Consider the following 18141-nt stretch of genomic DNA (forward strand, 5'->3'; position numbering starts at 1 on the left):
TAGATGTTTTAAGTCCCAACATTTTCCTCTTTTGCCTCTCTTACTCAGTTTATTTTATTTACACAGATGACCTCTAGGAAATAAGCAAACAGACTTTTATCCTGGGAGTCCTGCTTTCCTTTCTTCCCCCAAAGTTCCATGTTTGGAAAATCGTGAACCACTGTTTAAACTCGAATGATTTCCAGCACACCTTCTCATTACCGTTATGTTTTAAAGGTGGTGTAAAAAGTATAGGAGATAAGTTTGCCAAAAGAATCAGGTTCAACTAAGAAAATATGTACACTGCTTTGACTCAGTAAACTCATACTTGGTATGGTTCATCTTCTTCATATTTACTTTTGCCCATATTAGAAAACAATTAGCTTACTAAACAAATTTGAGTATTTGGGATAAAAAAATCTACTTTGAGTCTCTCTCATTTGACTAAGAATTACATGATATTTGATAAGCTTGTTTAAAAATGGACATATCCAAATATTATTGTAAACACCCATTGATTTGTTTTACCTGCAATATAAGTATTTTACTTAGTTGGCTTACATAGTAGCTAATAATATTTGTTAATGTAATTTAACTGCTGTGAACCTTTACTGAACAAATATTGAAATTTATACAAGTCAAAGAAAGAGAATCTCTAATGACTTTTGTAAAAGCTTCCATTTAATAGTTAAGGAGAAAAGTTTATATGACATACCAGATGCAATTAACAGTAGATTTTACATTTAATAAAAAGAAAGAAGCATATGTATTTGCTTTATTCATTCCATCATAATTTGCATTAGAGCTGTGGGTGTTTAATGAGCAAATTCCAGCTAAAATGCTATATTGATTTTCGAAGTGAACTTTGTAATAGCTATCTACCTTACAAAAGCTCTCTGTTTACAATTGTTTTCTTTACTAAAAACTAAAAATGTTTTAGAATTGATGAGTTTAGCATAACGATTCTTTTAAAATAAAGAGCTCTTTTAGGGTATGCAGGGGTTTTAGTTACAAGGAGAAAGATGTTATTAAATTATTCCAAAACAAATAAAGTTTATACAACTAAATAGTAGTGCTGTACTTTAATATACTACAATATTTGCAAGCATAGGAAAATAATCCTTTTTTCTTAATCTTGTTTTCTGGGATTTAAGTATTTTAACTCTTGAATGGCATTATATATAGTTATGAATTAGTAAATGACACAATGCATTTTAGCGTAATACTAGACTATTCATGCTTTGGTTTTATGTGTCATTTTCTTCCTTGAAATATGAGTTCTGTAAGAATTTGTGTTTCTTCTTGGTCAGGCTTCAAGACAGAAAGGATGGGATTGGTTGCCATGCCACTGGAAGGTCTCCAAGGAAAACCTTGCAATGTCAACCAGAGCAGCTGGTGACAAAGTAGCTGGATCTGGTTTTCCGTTCCGAAAGGATCAGGCATCAAGTCAGTGTGGCAGTATGGAGTTAGTGTTTTGCTGGATATGTTACGTCTTGAATGGAGCTTAGAACCATGACTTGGTGTTACTCTCAGTCAGTTTTCACCTTGCATTTTTAAGGAACACTGGGATGATAATCTGGATATTTTTTACTCTTTCTGATTTGAAGGAATTTAATGTAACTCTTTCATAGGCTAACTGGACAGTTTATACATCACGTGTTTTCCTAGGTATGACACAAAATGTTTTGGTTTGCTGCTGCATGGAGACACAAATGAGTATGCATTTCACTTTTCTCAAGAATGCTGTGATACTTATGGTCCTGAACTTCTGCTTCTGGCTCATCCATAGCTCAGTGTGAATGGTGAATGTTCAGACTACCTACAACTGTGTGTGTAATTGTCATAATATTCCTATAGTAGGAAGAAAGGAATTTATAAAATATTAAATAAGAATTGGAAATTTATAGGCATTGGGTGACAGTAATATCAAACCTAAATTCAGCTTTGGCTGGTAAAGAAACCAGGTGAGTTAGTCTTCTGTGGATCATTAAAATTAGTCAGATGAGGTCTTTAAGTATTTTTCAAATATATAAGTAGTATATATTATTACCTATATATTATATATATAAGTAATATATATTATTAATTACTAAATAAGTAATTTCTTTGAGACTGTGTCAGTATTGCTGCATTGTATTAAAATGCCATGTAGCTTTCTTCTTTTTTTTAACCTAAATAACTTTTCAAGCATCTTACATGATTTTTTACATTTTCTCTAATCTGTTTTAATATTAAACAATTGACATGAAATATCATTTTTAAGAAACAGAACCAAAGGCTAGACACTTGTAAGTGATATAGAATGATTATAATATTTTTTGTAATGCAGTTGGTGGATCTGGTAATTTAGATATTTACTCCAATGCTTTAATTTAGTGAAAGGATAAGAAAACAAGAAGAAATAGTTGCTCAAGTTAAATCACTTTTTCATAGCTGATAGTTAAAAGACGGTGTTTTGTAATTGACTTTTGGGTGGGGGAAGGGCTCGCTATTCAAGGCAATGAGCTTCTGAGCTGCTGTTGGGAGTGGTAWGGTTTTAGGTAAGCAGGATGCTTAAGTAACTTGGAAAATATCTCTTCCTGAATGCTTTCATGCTGTTATATGTATATTACTTTGGTCTAGTGGCAAATAAGCAATGATCTGTTTTTTAAAAGCCTGTATAGTCATTATTACTACTGGTTATACTTACATAGAGAGGGAATTAGATATGGCAAAAGACAGTCACACTATGTATACATGTACATTCAGGATCCATTTCAGGAATCAACAGATTGTGGGTTTTTGTGCTGAGGTGAAGGTAGACTAAGGTCTGACAGCAGGGTGCACTTGAAGAGGCCAGAAAGAAGTTAACTAAACTGGAAAATAATTAACCTTAGAATAGTAATAAATGCCAAATACCGAGTTATTTCAGATAACTTTCTATTCATTCCAGCAGTTGTTTTGATTATGAAAATTGCATAATGTTTCAACTTGCAGCCTTATGGAAAGAGTTCTCTCTGAAGTATTTCTGCCATGGTACTAAATAAACTGACCTATTTTACTGAGAAAACTACAGTAAACAAATCTGTTAAGGTACTGATAGATAATAATTTCCATACAGAATCAAACTGCTTGTGAATTCCAGATCCAGTCAGGATCTAGCAGTTGTTCTGTAGTTTACCCAAGGAGTCAGTGCTCAGGCACTGGTTTCCTGCCATCACAGTCTCAGCAATCAGAGTGCAAGTCTGGTGAGCTGAAATGCACAGTCTAGGTTGCTTCATATGGGTTTTTCTTGTTCTCGCTGAGCCATCTACCTTTGCAGATATCAGATGCATTCTCTGCAGGTGCTGCAAACTTCTTGCTGGATACCAGCCAGGGCAAATGCAGTGTTAGCAGCTGCCTTACTCCTGTCTTAGTTTTTCCATTCCACATCAAGCAAAGCTTTCTTGCTGCAATCGGGAAATAGATCTTCAAAGAAAAGTAGATCTATGCAGACTATTCTTGTGGATAAAAGAGAATTTAATCGGTGTTTGTTAATTTTTGCATGCATTTCAAAATCTTATGATTCTGATGCTGAATTTCTTTTGTTGTTGTTGTTGGGACATGACTTGTTACATCTTGGCCTGCTGACTAGGCTTGTAACTCCTCTGCAGACTTTTTGTGAGGGGAGGGACTGCACTTTCAGAAGTAGCATTTAGACTTTCCCTCTCTGATTTAGTGTGATCTGCTGTTAGCCTTCAACCYTTTGCTAGCCCTGCAGAAAAAGCTTCCATACACCTCAGTCATAGTTTTCCCCTCAGCTTGAGGACAAGAGGTTTCCCTTTTTTTTGGCACTGATAAAGTGTATTTTTTGCCAGCAATGTAGCTGCTATCAAAATTTGCTATTGTGTTCCTATTTCATTCTGTGAAGAACAATATGTTTCATTATTTTCCACTACGAAGTTTTTGTGCAATAATATGCAGAGGTGTTGTAAGAGTAAAATAACAAATAAAGGCAAAAAAGTTAATGTCARTTTAGGTAAGAATGGAGACAAAAGCTGTAGTCTTTTAGCGAAAGGGAGGAAGTAAAGAGGGAGGAACCCTTTCTTTGAGATCCTAGTGGCATAAACAGTGGTACAGAGAGGAGCAGAGTTCTGAAGAGAGTAAGGAAGCCCGGCAGCAATGGCTTAATACAGAAAGTTCTTGAAAAATAAATACCAGAATTTGRAAAACACTGTAGTGTGACATTAAGAGACTTTGGCCAAACCCCGGTTTGAAAGATGGGAAAGGACAAGGAGGATGGAGAATTCGGGAGCCTATAGACCTCAAYTGAGTTTTTTGAGGAGCCAGTGAGAGAGGATATAGTCCTCTGCCTTGGAGYGACAGCAGTCTTACAGCATCCTGAAAGTCCCCAGACATTTTGAATGCATGGTTTTATAATGACTGTGAGGAGAGATTTGCAGTATTGCAGAGGGAAATGATGAAAGTATGAATAAAGATTTTAGTGGAGGCAGGGTCGAGGTAAGGATTCTGGCAGTGTGCCAGAGATGGTGTTAGACATATTGACAAGGGAGAGGCAGGGAGAAAATGTAAGCTCAGGATGAGGAATGRCTTGAAGGTGTTAGTTTGCTCCAAAGGATAGACAGTAAATCTTAGTTTATTGGTACCTAATGCTCCAAGGTCCATGTATGCTGTAACAGATAATATAACAGTATATTACACAATAAAGTAAAGGCTTGGCAGAGGAGGAAAGATGCCAGCTGTGCCACTCTTGTGATACCAGACAGACTATAAAAATATTAGAATTTTTAATATCACCATGCCACCCTGATACGAAGCAGTCTGATGGTAGTAGTTTTAATGTATTAACTTTTAACTGTGTCCTACAAGAAACTTGCTAGTGTCTCATATGCTTCTGAGCTTTAAAAATTGCTTTTCCATTAAGGAAATATTCAGAATGCCCTGCAAATCACTTTCTTATCCTGTTAAGATTTTATAGGGGTGAATTTGAAAACACACAGTTTTATTTAACACCTTAAAGTTTAGATTATGTCAATTAGCAGCAATTTAATGTTGTGTCTAAGATGTAATACAGGCCTTATGCAGAATAATCCAAGGTCACTGGAGAAGTGTTGATTTTAGGAGGTGGTGACAAAAGGCCARTGTAAGTGCATCTAACAGCGCTGTTTCTGCCAAACCTGTTTGTTGAACACACTTTTGCAGCTCTGGTGGAAGAAGTTTATTCTGCACAACGGGAACGTGATGAAGCTGTCATGGCAAGGCTCAGGTTAGCCAATGAAGAGAGAGATGAAGCATTTCTGCGAGTCCAGCGTTTAGAAGAGTCTCTCAAAGAGTGAGTGTACATTTCCTGCCCCATGTGAAAAGGCTCTTGTGTCAGTCTGTGACAGTCATAAACTGCTTAACAATGGTTATAGGAAAACTTAGTACAAACTTCTGTATGATAAAATAGATTAGGGCTAGCTCTACTGTGTTATTGGTTAATTGGTTAGCTATCCTGTAAAACCATATTTTTCTCTGGAGACTGAGAGGAGAATAATTTTGATCACAACAATTAAAAATATAATCAAAAGCTTTGGTATTGATTTATTGAGGGAGAAATAAGATGAATGTGACATTTTACAGGGATCTTTTGACACAGAGTACCAGAATGCCAGTCAAAAGTTGCAACATATAGGAAATCAATCAAGCCTTTAAGCCCACCAGACATTTCCTTCAGCAAAATTTCTACTAATGATATGGGTGACGCAGTAAAAATTTATGGGGATTTTTTTTCTTATCTTTAGTGTAGGAGCAGTTTGTAAGGTAATAGGGGTACAATTATTAGTTCGTAGATTTTTATGTTATGCCATCTTAACACAACAGAAATAGGCAAACTTATGTTAAACAGAACTAAGGAGAAAAAGGTCGAGAGTGGTTTCTTTCTCCCTTTGGGATACAGGCAGCTTTGAGGCTACAGTTTGCCTCCCCATACAATCCTTGTCCATCTGAGTTATGATCTTGGTTATCATCTCTGTAAGTCCCCTAAAGGGTACTCCCACAAAGACTAGAGTGGCTGATAAATTTCTCTTACTTTTCTGCCAGAAGAAATACAAAGCAAACAAGCTTTTCGTGGCAGGAGACTGAATAGGTGTAGTTGTTAGTTAGCTAAATGGCAGGCAAGTATGTTTTAAATAATTGATTCCAATAAGAACACTCCTCTTTAGGGCAGAAAACCCTTCTTTTAGATATAGTTAGGGCCAGAGAATATTATCTCAATTAATTTCAATAATCWTCACATAGTTTGTCCACCATTACTCTGTAGAATTTACAAATTGTGAGAGTTTGTCACAGCCCCACTGTTGGTCACAAGTTGGTCACAACTCAGCAGCAAGATTGGGAGATTGCATACCCACAAGAATTAATGCATAATTTGCTAAATATCTCCACAGAGCCCATTATATTGTATATGCATCTGAAATCTTGCCTTAAACAGCAATCTCTGGGGACATTACAGATGATCTTTAAATTCCCATAAGAGGCATCATAGTTGTGAGCCTTACTTGAGTCTCTCTTTCTTCCTCCAGTCTTCTAGTCTTGTATGTTCCAAGAGTAAAAAAGTTTTGTATGGCTCCAAACATCACATGATCCTGTTTATAAAAAGTTAGCATAAAGTCAAGATTTTTGATCTTAAGTAAAAGTACTGCAGAAAATTAATTATTCTGGTCAACAAATTAGTCAATGACTTCTGGATTTCGGCATATTGCTGCATTTTCTGCAGTGGAATCCATAGGAACATGGGTGGCAGTTCTTGGCACGCATTAATTCCTCAGAACACCTTCACTTATTTTCCCTTCAATTCCTTCTGTCTGCTTCATTCATATACTGAAAACTGACTTAGTTCTATGCAGAAGTATGAGAAAAKAGAAGAAACTGCATTTCTCAGAGAACATGCATAGTACCTTCCTCAAAAACATGCCATTGCAGAAGGCACTGGATACACTTGTAGTGCCAAAGTAGTACTTGTTCCCAGGAGAGTCAGTAACTCCCTTGACTGATAGTTGGGAGCCGAGCTATTACACTTTACTGCTACCATTTAGAGAACAGCAATTGTACTGGCTGTCATCCACTTGGGTGTTCTTCCCGATGCTGTATAGAGAGGTCTGATACTCTGGTGCCATTCACAGTCTCAGAACTGGCCCAGGAGATTTCCCTCTGGAGAGCACTTTCTTTTCTAACTACCGCTCTTGTTATTTTCTTCCTTCCTTATGGTGGATGCTCAGAAGGTCAGGTTCTCTGTCTCAGATGTGGAGCACAGAGAGGTTTGGGGTTTTTATGAAGAACATTGGCTACTCGTGCCACACTCATCAAGTTTTAGAGCACAGGTCACTCTTTCCATCTGCTTTGGACTTATTCCAATCAGAGAACTTTACAAGAGGGCRATATTGAACAGCCTGCCAACCTTTATCAAATGCTTTAATGCTTTCTTTAAATTAGCAGCTGGAGCAGTTCTATTGTCATTATTTAACTGTAACAACCAAAATTCTTTCAGCCCTGTTGGCCCTAGGGGTTATGTTATCAGAATGTGTTTAGAAATGGAGGGAGGAGGAATCCTTGGTTACTGCTGTTTAAAATCTTGAGGTTTTCACTCATTGTCTATGCACAGCACAGGGASACTTAGCAGGACAAATTCACAGTTCTGGGTGCTATGTTTTTAAAAATACTGTCACCTAAGGAGGTGTTCATATACCTACAGACAGATCCCTTGTGGCAGTGATATGCTGAAGGTATGCTTATGACAGAAGTTCATGTTCTTTTTCCCACTCCCTTTTCTCCCTAAGGTGTCTTGCTTACCCAGCCTGTTGGTTGGCTGGGTGATTTTGTTGACCCACACTTTTAGCAGGGTGGAAGTCCTCTGGAGAAGCTGGGTCAGTCCTGCCAATTTACTTTGACAAATACCATTCTTTTCATTGTGAATACAAACTAGCTGGAGATCCATTTTTAAGTCCCACATGAAGTGGCACTTAGAACAATGTAAAAACTAAAGCAGGAACTCTACGAGGATCCAGCTCTGAGAATTTGTTACAATAATCTAATAATTAATATTATTATATTTGTTATTTTGTTATTTGTTTTACTTTATGAATACAAGTCAAATCTAGCAAAGGTTAGCTTTTACTTTGTTTTGCTTAGTTATGTTTCTGACTGAATATTTTGGAGTAGTTGCTGCTTGTGAATGCCATAAAAATATACCACCTGTTATACACTGAGAGTACGTTGTGAAATATTTTTTAATTTAAAATATTAATGTCTGTACTGGTTGATTTACTGTGCCYTATGTACTGTTACCTGCTAAAATTAATGGAAAAGGTGGTAGTGTGCTGTCAAGTGTTCTGTTATGTTTGCTAGCTAAAATCATGGCTTCAGAGCAGCACCTGTCACAGCACTGCTGAAAAAGTGTTGCTGTTTAGAGGATGTTTAATGGTGCTACCTCTGTCTTAGAATATCATAGGCTACATTTAGTAGAAGTCACCATTAAGTGAGTAGCAATTGAGTGGCAAGGTAACTTTAATATGCTCATTTTTCCAGAAAAAGAAATCTGTGTCCATTTAACTAACCTTAGGTATGTGTACTATCCCATTTATTAGATTTTTGTGCTATCACTTACTGCTTTTGCACAGCCAGTGTTCACTGCTGTATGACTAAATTCCTCGTATCATCTTTGTATTTGACAGGTCAATATATGTTCTGTTGAAATAGAAAGGGAGGAAAGTGCAGGCAGGTTTGTTCCAGAATTAAATAAGGGCCTTGCAGAGAATTGGCTTTGCTTCCTATTTTATGCAAGATATAAAATCAACATATTTTTAAAGTAACATCGGTTTGGGATTTTTTCCCTCATTTTGGAAGAAAGAGGTGGAAAAACAACTCCTTAAAAATGAAAAAACCCTATCAAAAAATTCATGTTCTGTTTCATTTTGGGGTGCAGTAAAAACAAAAAAAAATACATCAGGTAAAAGTTGTAAGCCTAGAAATAAATAAAATAAAAGCATCAGTCATTTCTATCACTGGGGAACTTTTTTCATCTAAGCACATATGAACAATTGATCCTTGTAGTCATATATAGCAGTAAACATTAATAACTTAACAGTCTGAAGTCAGTGCTGAAGATATGGAGCATTATTGAAAGATGGAGTCGAGCAGGTGGCACTTTAATATGTTCAGTGTCATGGTTGACTCTAAAGACTAGTAGAATGAAATTACTTGAGGTTCTAAAGATTTAAAAAGCGAACTCATTTTGCTGCACTAAGGAAATGCTACTGATCAGGCTTTCTGTGTCCCTTTTTTCTAGGCTAGAAAATATTAACCCTGAAGAAAATGACATGGTAAGCCATTCTCTGAGGAGATTTCTTGATGTCAGTCTTATATCTTAGAGGCTTAAGTTCAATTGAGTGGGTTTCAAGAACTAAGATGTGGGAAAAAGAAGAATTGACACACTAATAATGTACATCTTTGCTGCAATATGAAAATTCAATAACTTCACTCAGTCAATTTACAATTCACATGTGCCTATTAATTAAAACCCTATATTAAATAAAATATATTAAAACTTCATGTCTGACTAACATATAATGCTGTTGGTAGACATTACAGGAATTACTGAACAGAATAAACAATGCAGACACAGGGATAGATATACTGAAGAATGGAGCTATAATTCTGAACCGAATACACAGAACCAAAGAACGTAAAAAGAAAATAATTGCTGAGGAAATGAATGCAGTAATAGAGCAACGGGATGCTGCTTTATCTCAAGTAAGTCTCTACAAGTATATAATAACTCAATATCAAATTTTTGTTTTGCTTTGGGATTTTCTGTTTGTTTGTTTGTTTGTTTGTTTTTGKTTTTTTGTTTTACATTTGGGGAAGAGAAGGCTTTTGTTTACTTTTGTCTGTTGAAAATCTCAAAGGAGAGCCCTTGTGGTAAATGTCTGATTACTGATCAGCTTTTTCTTCATGGTAGTGGTGCCCATTAAAATGGCATCACTGTGTTTCATGAGAAAAGTTATGTTTGTGGTTTTTGTGCTTCATTACTGTCTTCTTTCTAAAACAAAATAGTTTTCAGTGAGTTGACCAATCTAAAAAGCTATTAAGGGCTTAWATCTGCAGTATGCTGTACTGGTAAAATGCATTGGATGACAGTTAACAGGGATTGAAGGATTTATAAAGGGTTATAAGGGTCAAAAATATACATTAAAGGAAGGTAACAGTACCACATGCAACAATGCAAGCAAYTCCTCCTTTTGTTGCTTTACATTCAGGAGATAAAAATCAGCATGTGGTCCTTGACTCTCAAAGTCTTACCCATCTACTACGTGACTTGAAAGAATCAGGTTCTTTTTTTCTGCTCAGAGCACTCATTCCCTGCAATTTCCTATTTTGACAGAACAGCAATTGTCTTCATTCTCTTCACCATTAAGAGTCTCCTTGTTTTTCTCGCCTCATGGAAGAGTTTTTGTTTTATTTTATTGGTTTGAGTTTGGGTGTTTTAACCCACCATTTTTTTACTGAACTTTAGCCTAGATTTAACTCAATAGGAATAAGTTATAGGAAGGAACAGTCCTCAGTATCTCCTGAGATGTTAGACTGGATGAAGGTCCTTATGTGTATTTATGCCAGGCAAGAAATTTCATCYGACTCTTCCAATATAGAAAACTTTGATTTTTAATGTAAGTAACCAAAATTGGCCCACATCTAACTAATTTCTACTAGATTTAAAGTCGGATTTGTGATCTTTAATGATATCAATAATGTTAATTGAATTTATATTCTGTTGAGAAGTCTTTTGTTAAAAGTGCCTCCTCTACACACACTGTAATTTTCATGCTTTTTCATTCTTTCAGGCATGCTTGGACCCTTAAACTTCTATGAATGTCAGAAGAATATAATTGTCAGACATTTTAATACACGTTTTAATTTAATTGATTTTAAGCTGCCTGTTTAAGGAGTAATCTTTTCCAAGTAACCAGCTTGAAAATTAATTAAGATAATTATTCTAAATACTAATAGCTCAGGTGTCACCACTAGCAAAGCCATCTTTAGATGTGTCAGCAGAAAAACACAGGTACTGTTAAGTAGATACTGCAGCTGAAAAAATWAATTGATAGAATAATAAATCCTCAGTAAATGGAAATTTAAATATTTGGTGTTAAGCTGTAGTGCTGTGATACTATTAGCAATTTATAGCATCATTGTTTTAAATTAATTCATAAAACCAGTCATCGTGTGTTTTCAAATATGTGATGCTTTTACGGCTGTTAGTGTTGGATCTAGGAAATAGGCCCTTGGAACTGAAGCTACCTTTTCAACCTCTGTTTCTCACTTGATGATTCCTTGGGAATTCGTACCATACTTGAATTATTAGTAGTCTTTTGTTAACATTGCAATAGCAGTAGTTATTACAGTGCTAACAGCAAGAACAATAGGAGAGGGATTCTACATTAGACCACAAAGGGACTAGATATAATTCAGGGGATGTATATGCTTAGCATAGCAAATGCAAATTATTGCAAGTTAGATCTGGGGTTGCCTCAAGCATTCATAATATCTGCAAGTTAGAATTTTTTCTTTTTGGTGGAAGTGGCATCAAATATGAAGGGGGGAACTGAGAGGAAGTTAAGAAGCAGAAACAGAGTAAACCATTAGCAAGCTGTGGCTATCCTCTGGAAAATGCATTTTTAAAGTTGAAAGGTCAGTGGCAGTGGAAGTTAAATGTTTCATGACACACTGTGCTGCTCTGTTCCTGGTTGCTGTTGTGTGCTGGAGACAGCAATGCCATTGGAGAGACCACCATAACTGGTTCCATGTGATAGAGAACTGGCTGCACAATACAAGTGTTTGGACTAACTTTATTTAGTGAAGCTTCATCTGTTACTTTTCACTGCGGTTGTCTTCACAAAAGCCTGGCTTTTGACAATTGAGCACAGCGAACATAAGTAATATCTAACTTTTGGGAGTTAACTTACAGGATTTCTGATTTCTCTGAGTAAGAAACAATAATGCGAAAGCCTCTGCAGCTCAAACACATTGCTTTGATTTCAAGTGAGGAATCAGTTACATTTCTAGAGAATGGACAYTCTATGGATTGTGCATTTCCTATGACCAGGTAAATACAGATTACTTCCAACTAGTCTTTTAAATTCAGTTTTATAATATTTTTCCTGGTAACTGTTCTACTGAGTGAGGTGCATTTAACTGGACTGCATTTGCAGCATACTCAATGATTAGTTAGTTGGGATTTTTCTATTTGTATTTTACTTGAATAATTTTTTTATTCCTCAAAAAATGAAGAGCACTGTCCATGTCTTGGAAAAGCCATKAAAATGTTTTTTCTAGCTGTAACACCGAAGAACTTCTGTGTATTTTTTCAGATTTCCAGTGTGAGCACTGCTTCCTACTAGGAAGCAGATTGAGGCACTTCTATCACTGTATTGAGCTGTGCAAGTGTATGTAATCTTAGATCTTTCACTAGATTGCTRAGCAAATATGCAAACTACTTTTTGTATGTGTGAAAACAAATGAAATGGTATAAACTCAAATATTTGATACTACTTTTAGTATGTATTTTCAAGTGAATAATAAACAAACAACTAAAGCATGGCTAAACATTGACATTCATCTTCTCCTGTATCAACCCCCTTAAAAAAACAAACTCAACAGTTTGGTTGTATTTACTAAGATATGTTTGTTAGTGAACAGATATTKTGTGATACGAAGGATCTTTGGTGTGTTTTATGACTGATCCTCTGAAAGAAATAAAACATYATTTTCTTATCTTACTTATCATTCAGCTTTGTCTTAACCCATTCAAGGAAAAAACGTATTTGTCCAGTTGATCATAACACAGTTTTACCTTTCTTCAGAAATCTTTCTTGCTTAAGTAATCCAATTAGTGACAGACATTTAGTTGAGATTCCATATGGCATAGTCACATTGTGTGATCTTCATAAAATACGCTAAGGAAGTGGTTTCCAGCAGGAGGCAATACAGTACAATGTCTCACCCGCCTATTAGCCGCATCACACCTTATGGACAGGAATGTTGRTATCATTACAGGGTTGGCAGCTGAAGACTTGAGTAAGTCATTACAATTACTTTTMTTCTGGTTTAGACAAGAAAGGGGACCTTTTAATGGGTGCAGCTTGAAGGAAGTGATTTTTTAAAGCTCATTAAGAGATTAGGAGATTGTATGTTTGATATGTTTCCAGTCCTAACTAATTCTGTAAATGTGGGAGTTTTTAAATTGGTAACAGTCAGTTCTATACAGAGTTTTAAATATTAAAGATGCATAATTTGTTGTGAAGGAGTAGCAGTGGTTTCACGTCTGGCAAAGTATCATCTCTAGTACACTGATCTTGAAGCAATAACATAACTGGCAAGCAAACCTGGTTTTACAGCTTTGAATAGTTTGACCACATCCTGCTGTGCAGGAACATGCTTATGACTGTTCATGTAAAAAATTGGCAAGCACCCAGTTGCTCATCTGAAGCAAGTTAAGGAATCCTTCTCCATTTYGAGGTGCTGTTTGGCAGCAGGCGGCACTTTATCGTCACTGAAAACAATGACGAGATGCACCATGCTTGACTTCCCAGCATTATCAGTTTCGACTAATGACTAATAACTGATAAATGTCTGTACTTACAGCTAGCCAGCTCCTTGCTAGCTTTTTTTTTTGTTTTGTTCTGCTAAAGCTGTTTTCCTCCTTGTACACCTAGTGTGTAACATCTCTGTGTTACCTGTGATTCACAAAGCACTAATGCATTCTCAGCTCACGAATGAACAGGTCTYACTGAGGTAGTAAACCCAAGAGTGGTATGAAATGTAAAAAACTAGAAATGTAAATGAAAAAAGGTGTTGACAGATCTTGGACCTGAAATTGGAGAATATACAGGTTACAATGCCCCATGACTCTTGGGACAGAGGTGATTCCTTTACAGCCCAAACCACAGTTTGGGATAGGTTTTTTTTTTTGGTTTTTTTTTTTTTTTTTAATTAAGAGCTTGGTTTTATACTCTGTGTTTTGGTACCTTTTGGCACTTCTTGATTAAGGATGCTAATCAAGTTCTTGGCTGGCAGGAGCGCATCTGACAGTGTCCTCCTACCTCCTCTTTCCCTTCGCTGCTGGTGTCTGGGAACAGGAAAAGAAAGGGTAGGATGCTCTATTCACAGTTGTTTATGAAGCAGGCAGCTGCTGTTGGGTGATGCTGAACTGATGATTTTGGTCATGGGCTTATTTCAGAAGGAAAGTGCAAATAAAGGGGATGTTTATGGTACTTTGAGGACCCAAGAACCACACTTGTTCACTCTAATGGTCTAGTGTCCTTTGGGAAGGCAGCAGCACATTGCTGTTGCTCTCATTTGCATGCTTTTCTCTATGGCAGGTGATGAATGGGCATGGGGAAATTCCTTGTCAGCAGGATGGTTAAACAGAGAGAGGACACTTCTCTGCAAGATACTCCTTTTGCCCTGTGAATTTAGTACAAGTCCTGAGAGAAAGCAATAGAGAGATGGAGTAAGATACRGAATAGATTAAAAAAGAAAAATAAATTGAGATTTAACATTAAAAGTTGCACAGTGACTGCAGGGAGTRAAGAAAGAGGGGTTGATTGAAAAGAAAGAAATGGTTGTCAGTTTTATTGGGATTCACATCAGTGACCTCAGGTAAAGCTCACAGATGTCTCTTCTTTGGAGGTAATGCTGARTAAAAGGGATCCTGAAGGAAGATCACAAAAAGACAAATTATATGAACAATGGCTGTGATTAGCAATATTAGTTTTAATCTGTTTAATTGCATTGCACTGCAACAGTGCTTTAAAATGTCACATTTTGTTTATTCTGTACCTAAATAAAGATAATCCTTTGAACATTGGACTTAAATCCATGTTTTAGGAAATCCATGTTACACTGAACATGGTTAAATCCATGTTTTCTTTGCTCCAAGTGAATCTCACCAAGTGCCAGCCCAAGCCAGTGATTGATGAATTTGGGACACACATGGAGTAAAGCTATGAAGAGCATCAGGAATCTTTTGCATTTCAGAAAAGGGCAGGTTCTTCACAACTTGGCTACTTACTTTTTCTAAAAACAAATCCAGTTTGAAAATATATAGTAATTCTTTACTTTGCAAGATGATTAGGTGTTCTCTGACTCTCTACCTCAGATATATTTGTACTGGCTTTAGCATGAATATTTTCCAGGAGAATATTCCGTTAAATATTTGGCTACATTTAGGAGATYATGAAGTTGTTTTTTTTCTTCTAAGGTAGCAACTTTAGTCCTCTGGAGACTTAAACAGAGAAGAAACTGGCCAAACAGAATCCTCTTGGTTTTTTAGGTTATGTTTTCTGATTTGTGTAGAATGTCCCCACAAAAAATAACACCTGTTTAATCTTTTGCCCTAGTGCTCTGTTTAGTTTGATCAGGGTATGCAGTTCACAGGGTATGTGTGTAAGTTTTAAAAGCATTAAGAAATCTGAGGAGTGGTGAGATGTTCAAACAGGATGGTAGGAGAAGGTTTAGGAACACTACAAATCCGTGTTTGTAGTGTCAGTTTGTCTCTCACATTGATGTAGCAGAGGGTGTGATTTCTCTGTAGGCAGATACCTGTTAATAGAGCATGAAACTCCCTTTGGTTTCACTGGAGCTGGAATTTCAGTAGTGAAAGCAAGTATTTTACAACTTATTCCTTAGTTTAGACTTCAGGTGAGGCTTTGGTTGCATGAAGTCTTGTATTTTTTGAGTTAATATTTCTTGCAGCTTGAAGTGTAGGTCAGATGGGAGGTCATTAGTGGAGGGAGCGGAGGATCTGAAGGAAATTACCCTAAGGAGCCCTTGTACTGAACTTTTGTATTTAGTCCCTGAATGCTAAGAGTGAGTAAATATGTAAATGTTAATGCTGTGTTTCCTTGAAGAGAGGGATTACGGTTTTTCTTTTTGAGCTTTTGAAGCAAAATTTTAATTGATATTGCATTTCTTCTTTTTGCTGCCRTAAGGTTTTGACTGAATGATGCCCGGAGACACATCATTGTTTGCATTGTTAAATCACCTGTTGTTCCTCTGCAAACAGTGTGTTGTGCAGAATTCAGAAAATACATGTCTGCATAGTATTTGAGGGCATGATCAAGCTTGGTATCTGTAATTGTAAACTTTAATGAATTTCCAGTTGAACATTCATCCTCTCTTCAGTACCTAGAAAGTCTTCACCCCTTTGAAAATGGCAGTAAATTTGCATGCAAGCTTGTTCCATTAATTGCTATTTGACTCATCTATCATGGTGCTAAGCTTTATATTCACACAGCTGAGACTTTCAAGCCAATTTCTGGAATTAATTTAAATATTTAATGTCAAAACCCTAGGACAAAAGAGAGGAAAAATGTTTTGTACTCTTATTGATCAGCTGTTTCAGTGGCAGCAACCCACAGAGTAAACTTCCAATGTGATGAAAGCAAAATTCAAGCAGTATTTCCTCTGAAGAGTATCACTGTGCATGCCATAAGGTTTATAGGTACCAAAACTGTGCATGCAACGTGGTATATAGGTACCAAAATTCCTGTGGAGGTACCTTAAGTACCTTAAGTAAGTTTYCCATGATACTTAACACTTCAGTTTCAACTTAGGTACTCAGTGTTAAATCAGATTTCGCTTTTGTTACTTATTGGATAAAATGTTGGATTTTCYTTAAAATCGGAAAAAAACCCTGTTCTTGGTATGAAAAGCTGGTTTCCTTAGTCAGCTTTCTAAGGAAGCCTTAGGCAAAATTATGTGTTGTTTTGGATGCGCAGATGAGTTTGCATAAAAATTCTTCCAATAAGCAACAAAGATTTTTGTGTTTCATTTTTATTATTAATCTGGATTCTAAAAAAGCTAGTATGCCTGACCTGCGTGTTCACTTGCTTCTCCTCACTTGACCCTTTGTCAATGTTCATAAGTTGCAATTTTATGTTTTATTGTGCCTGTATTAGCAGGCARTGTCAACCAATAGTAGTGGATCTGGAGTATAAAGTAGTTCTCAGCATCTGACATCCACATTTATCCCATTCTGAAGCTGGGAGGGGAACATTTCTTTGCTTTGGTTTGGTTCGGTTTGGGGTGTTTTGTTTGTCTATTTTTTTTTCTTAGGGCTAGCTGTAGAGTTCTATGGACTGAATACCATTTGTGTCAGAATGCACTAGGTGCATTCCTGGAGTGCRTCTTTGAGTTTGCTTAAATCAAAAAAGGAATCTAATTTGTTTTCTCAGATAGCACTCCATGGTGCAGAACAAAGCATAATAAGTAGAGAAAGTGCACAGTAGCATGCAAATTGTGTATTACGTGAAATTAAGGATAAAAATGAGATTATTTTTAAAAAGAGAATGAGATTTATTAAAATAAATAGGGAARTAAAGGCTAACAATATTCTTGGAGAAAGTATCCTAGTATGTTTATATTCAGACTTTTCCCTTTGGAAATTATTAGACTACTTTATATGCAGACTTTTCTAGTGACGATTTTTGTCCTGTCGTCAAGATGTAAATGAACTTGGTTCCTTCAAGGAGAAATAGGTTTCAAACTAGTAGCATAAATTGCAAATAAAATGATACACAGAATGTAAAGTTTGAATTTAATTGTGCAGTGGTAGAGATATCTTCAAAGAATAGCAGGCAAACTATATTGTTGATCGTGTCACTTCAACATCAGTAATTGGCTGAGAGTATTGTGGGACATGGAGCTAAGAATGAATAGAGCTACTTTTTGTTGACTTACTTAATTTATTTTTATTTCCCGAGTCCCTCAAGTGACATATTGACCTCTTCCATCAGTGCAATACCCATCACAGTCATCCTTATGATTCAGCATGTGTGCTAAGCTGAAAGGAGAGGAGATGAGTAAGGAAGCTAAGGTCTAGCAGTAGCAGAGGATGTAAGGACAAATTACTGTGATGATGGCAAGCTGATTATTCATTTTCAACAGAATTGTAGATGATTGTGACTGAATTGTGGGATAAAAACGTTTTTGTTAGTTYCATTTCTTTCTAGATTTTTAACTGTTTTTAAATAATCAGGTAACAATGACCAAAATGGCAATTTTCCTTCTTGCTTTGGTCTGAACATTTTTTTTGGTTGTGAAGCTGTTAATCAATTTTTCCAAGTCCTTAGGCTTGATGAAATTGTT

General features: G+C 36.2%; 1 protein-coding gene across 1 annotated transcript in view; it reads left to right on the top strand.

Moving 5' to 3' along the window:
• The window catches only part of MIPOL1 (mirror-image polydactyly 1), a 150984-nt gene that overhangs the window by 26317 nt on the left and 106526 nt on the right, over positions 1-18141 (top strand). Inside the window, exons 6-8 of the mRNA XM_057367918.1 lie at positions 5161-5290; positions 9284-9317; positions 9577-9747. Coding sequence (XP_057223901.1) covers positions 5161-5290; positions 9284-9317; positions 9577-9747 — 335 coding nt within the window. The remainder of the gene's footprint in view (positions 1-5160; positions 5291-9283; positions 9318-9576; positions 9748-18141) is intronic.

The sequence above is a fragment of the Malurus melanocephalus genome, unplaced genomic scaffold (genome assembly GCF_030028575.1).
Source record: "Malurus melanocephalus ecotype Western Australia unplaced genomic scaffold, MMel_1.1 scaffold_0, whole genome shotgun sequence".
Lineage (NCBI taxonomy): Eukaryota > Metazoa > Chordata > Aves > Passeriformes > Maluridae > Malurus > Malurus melanocephalus.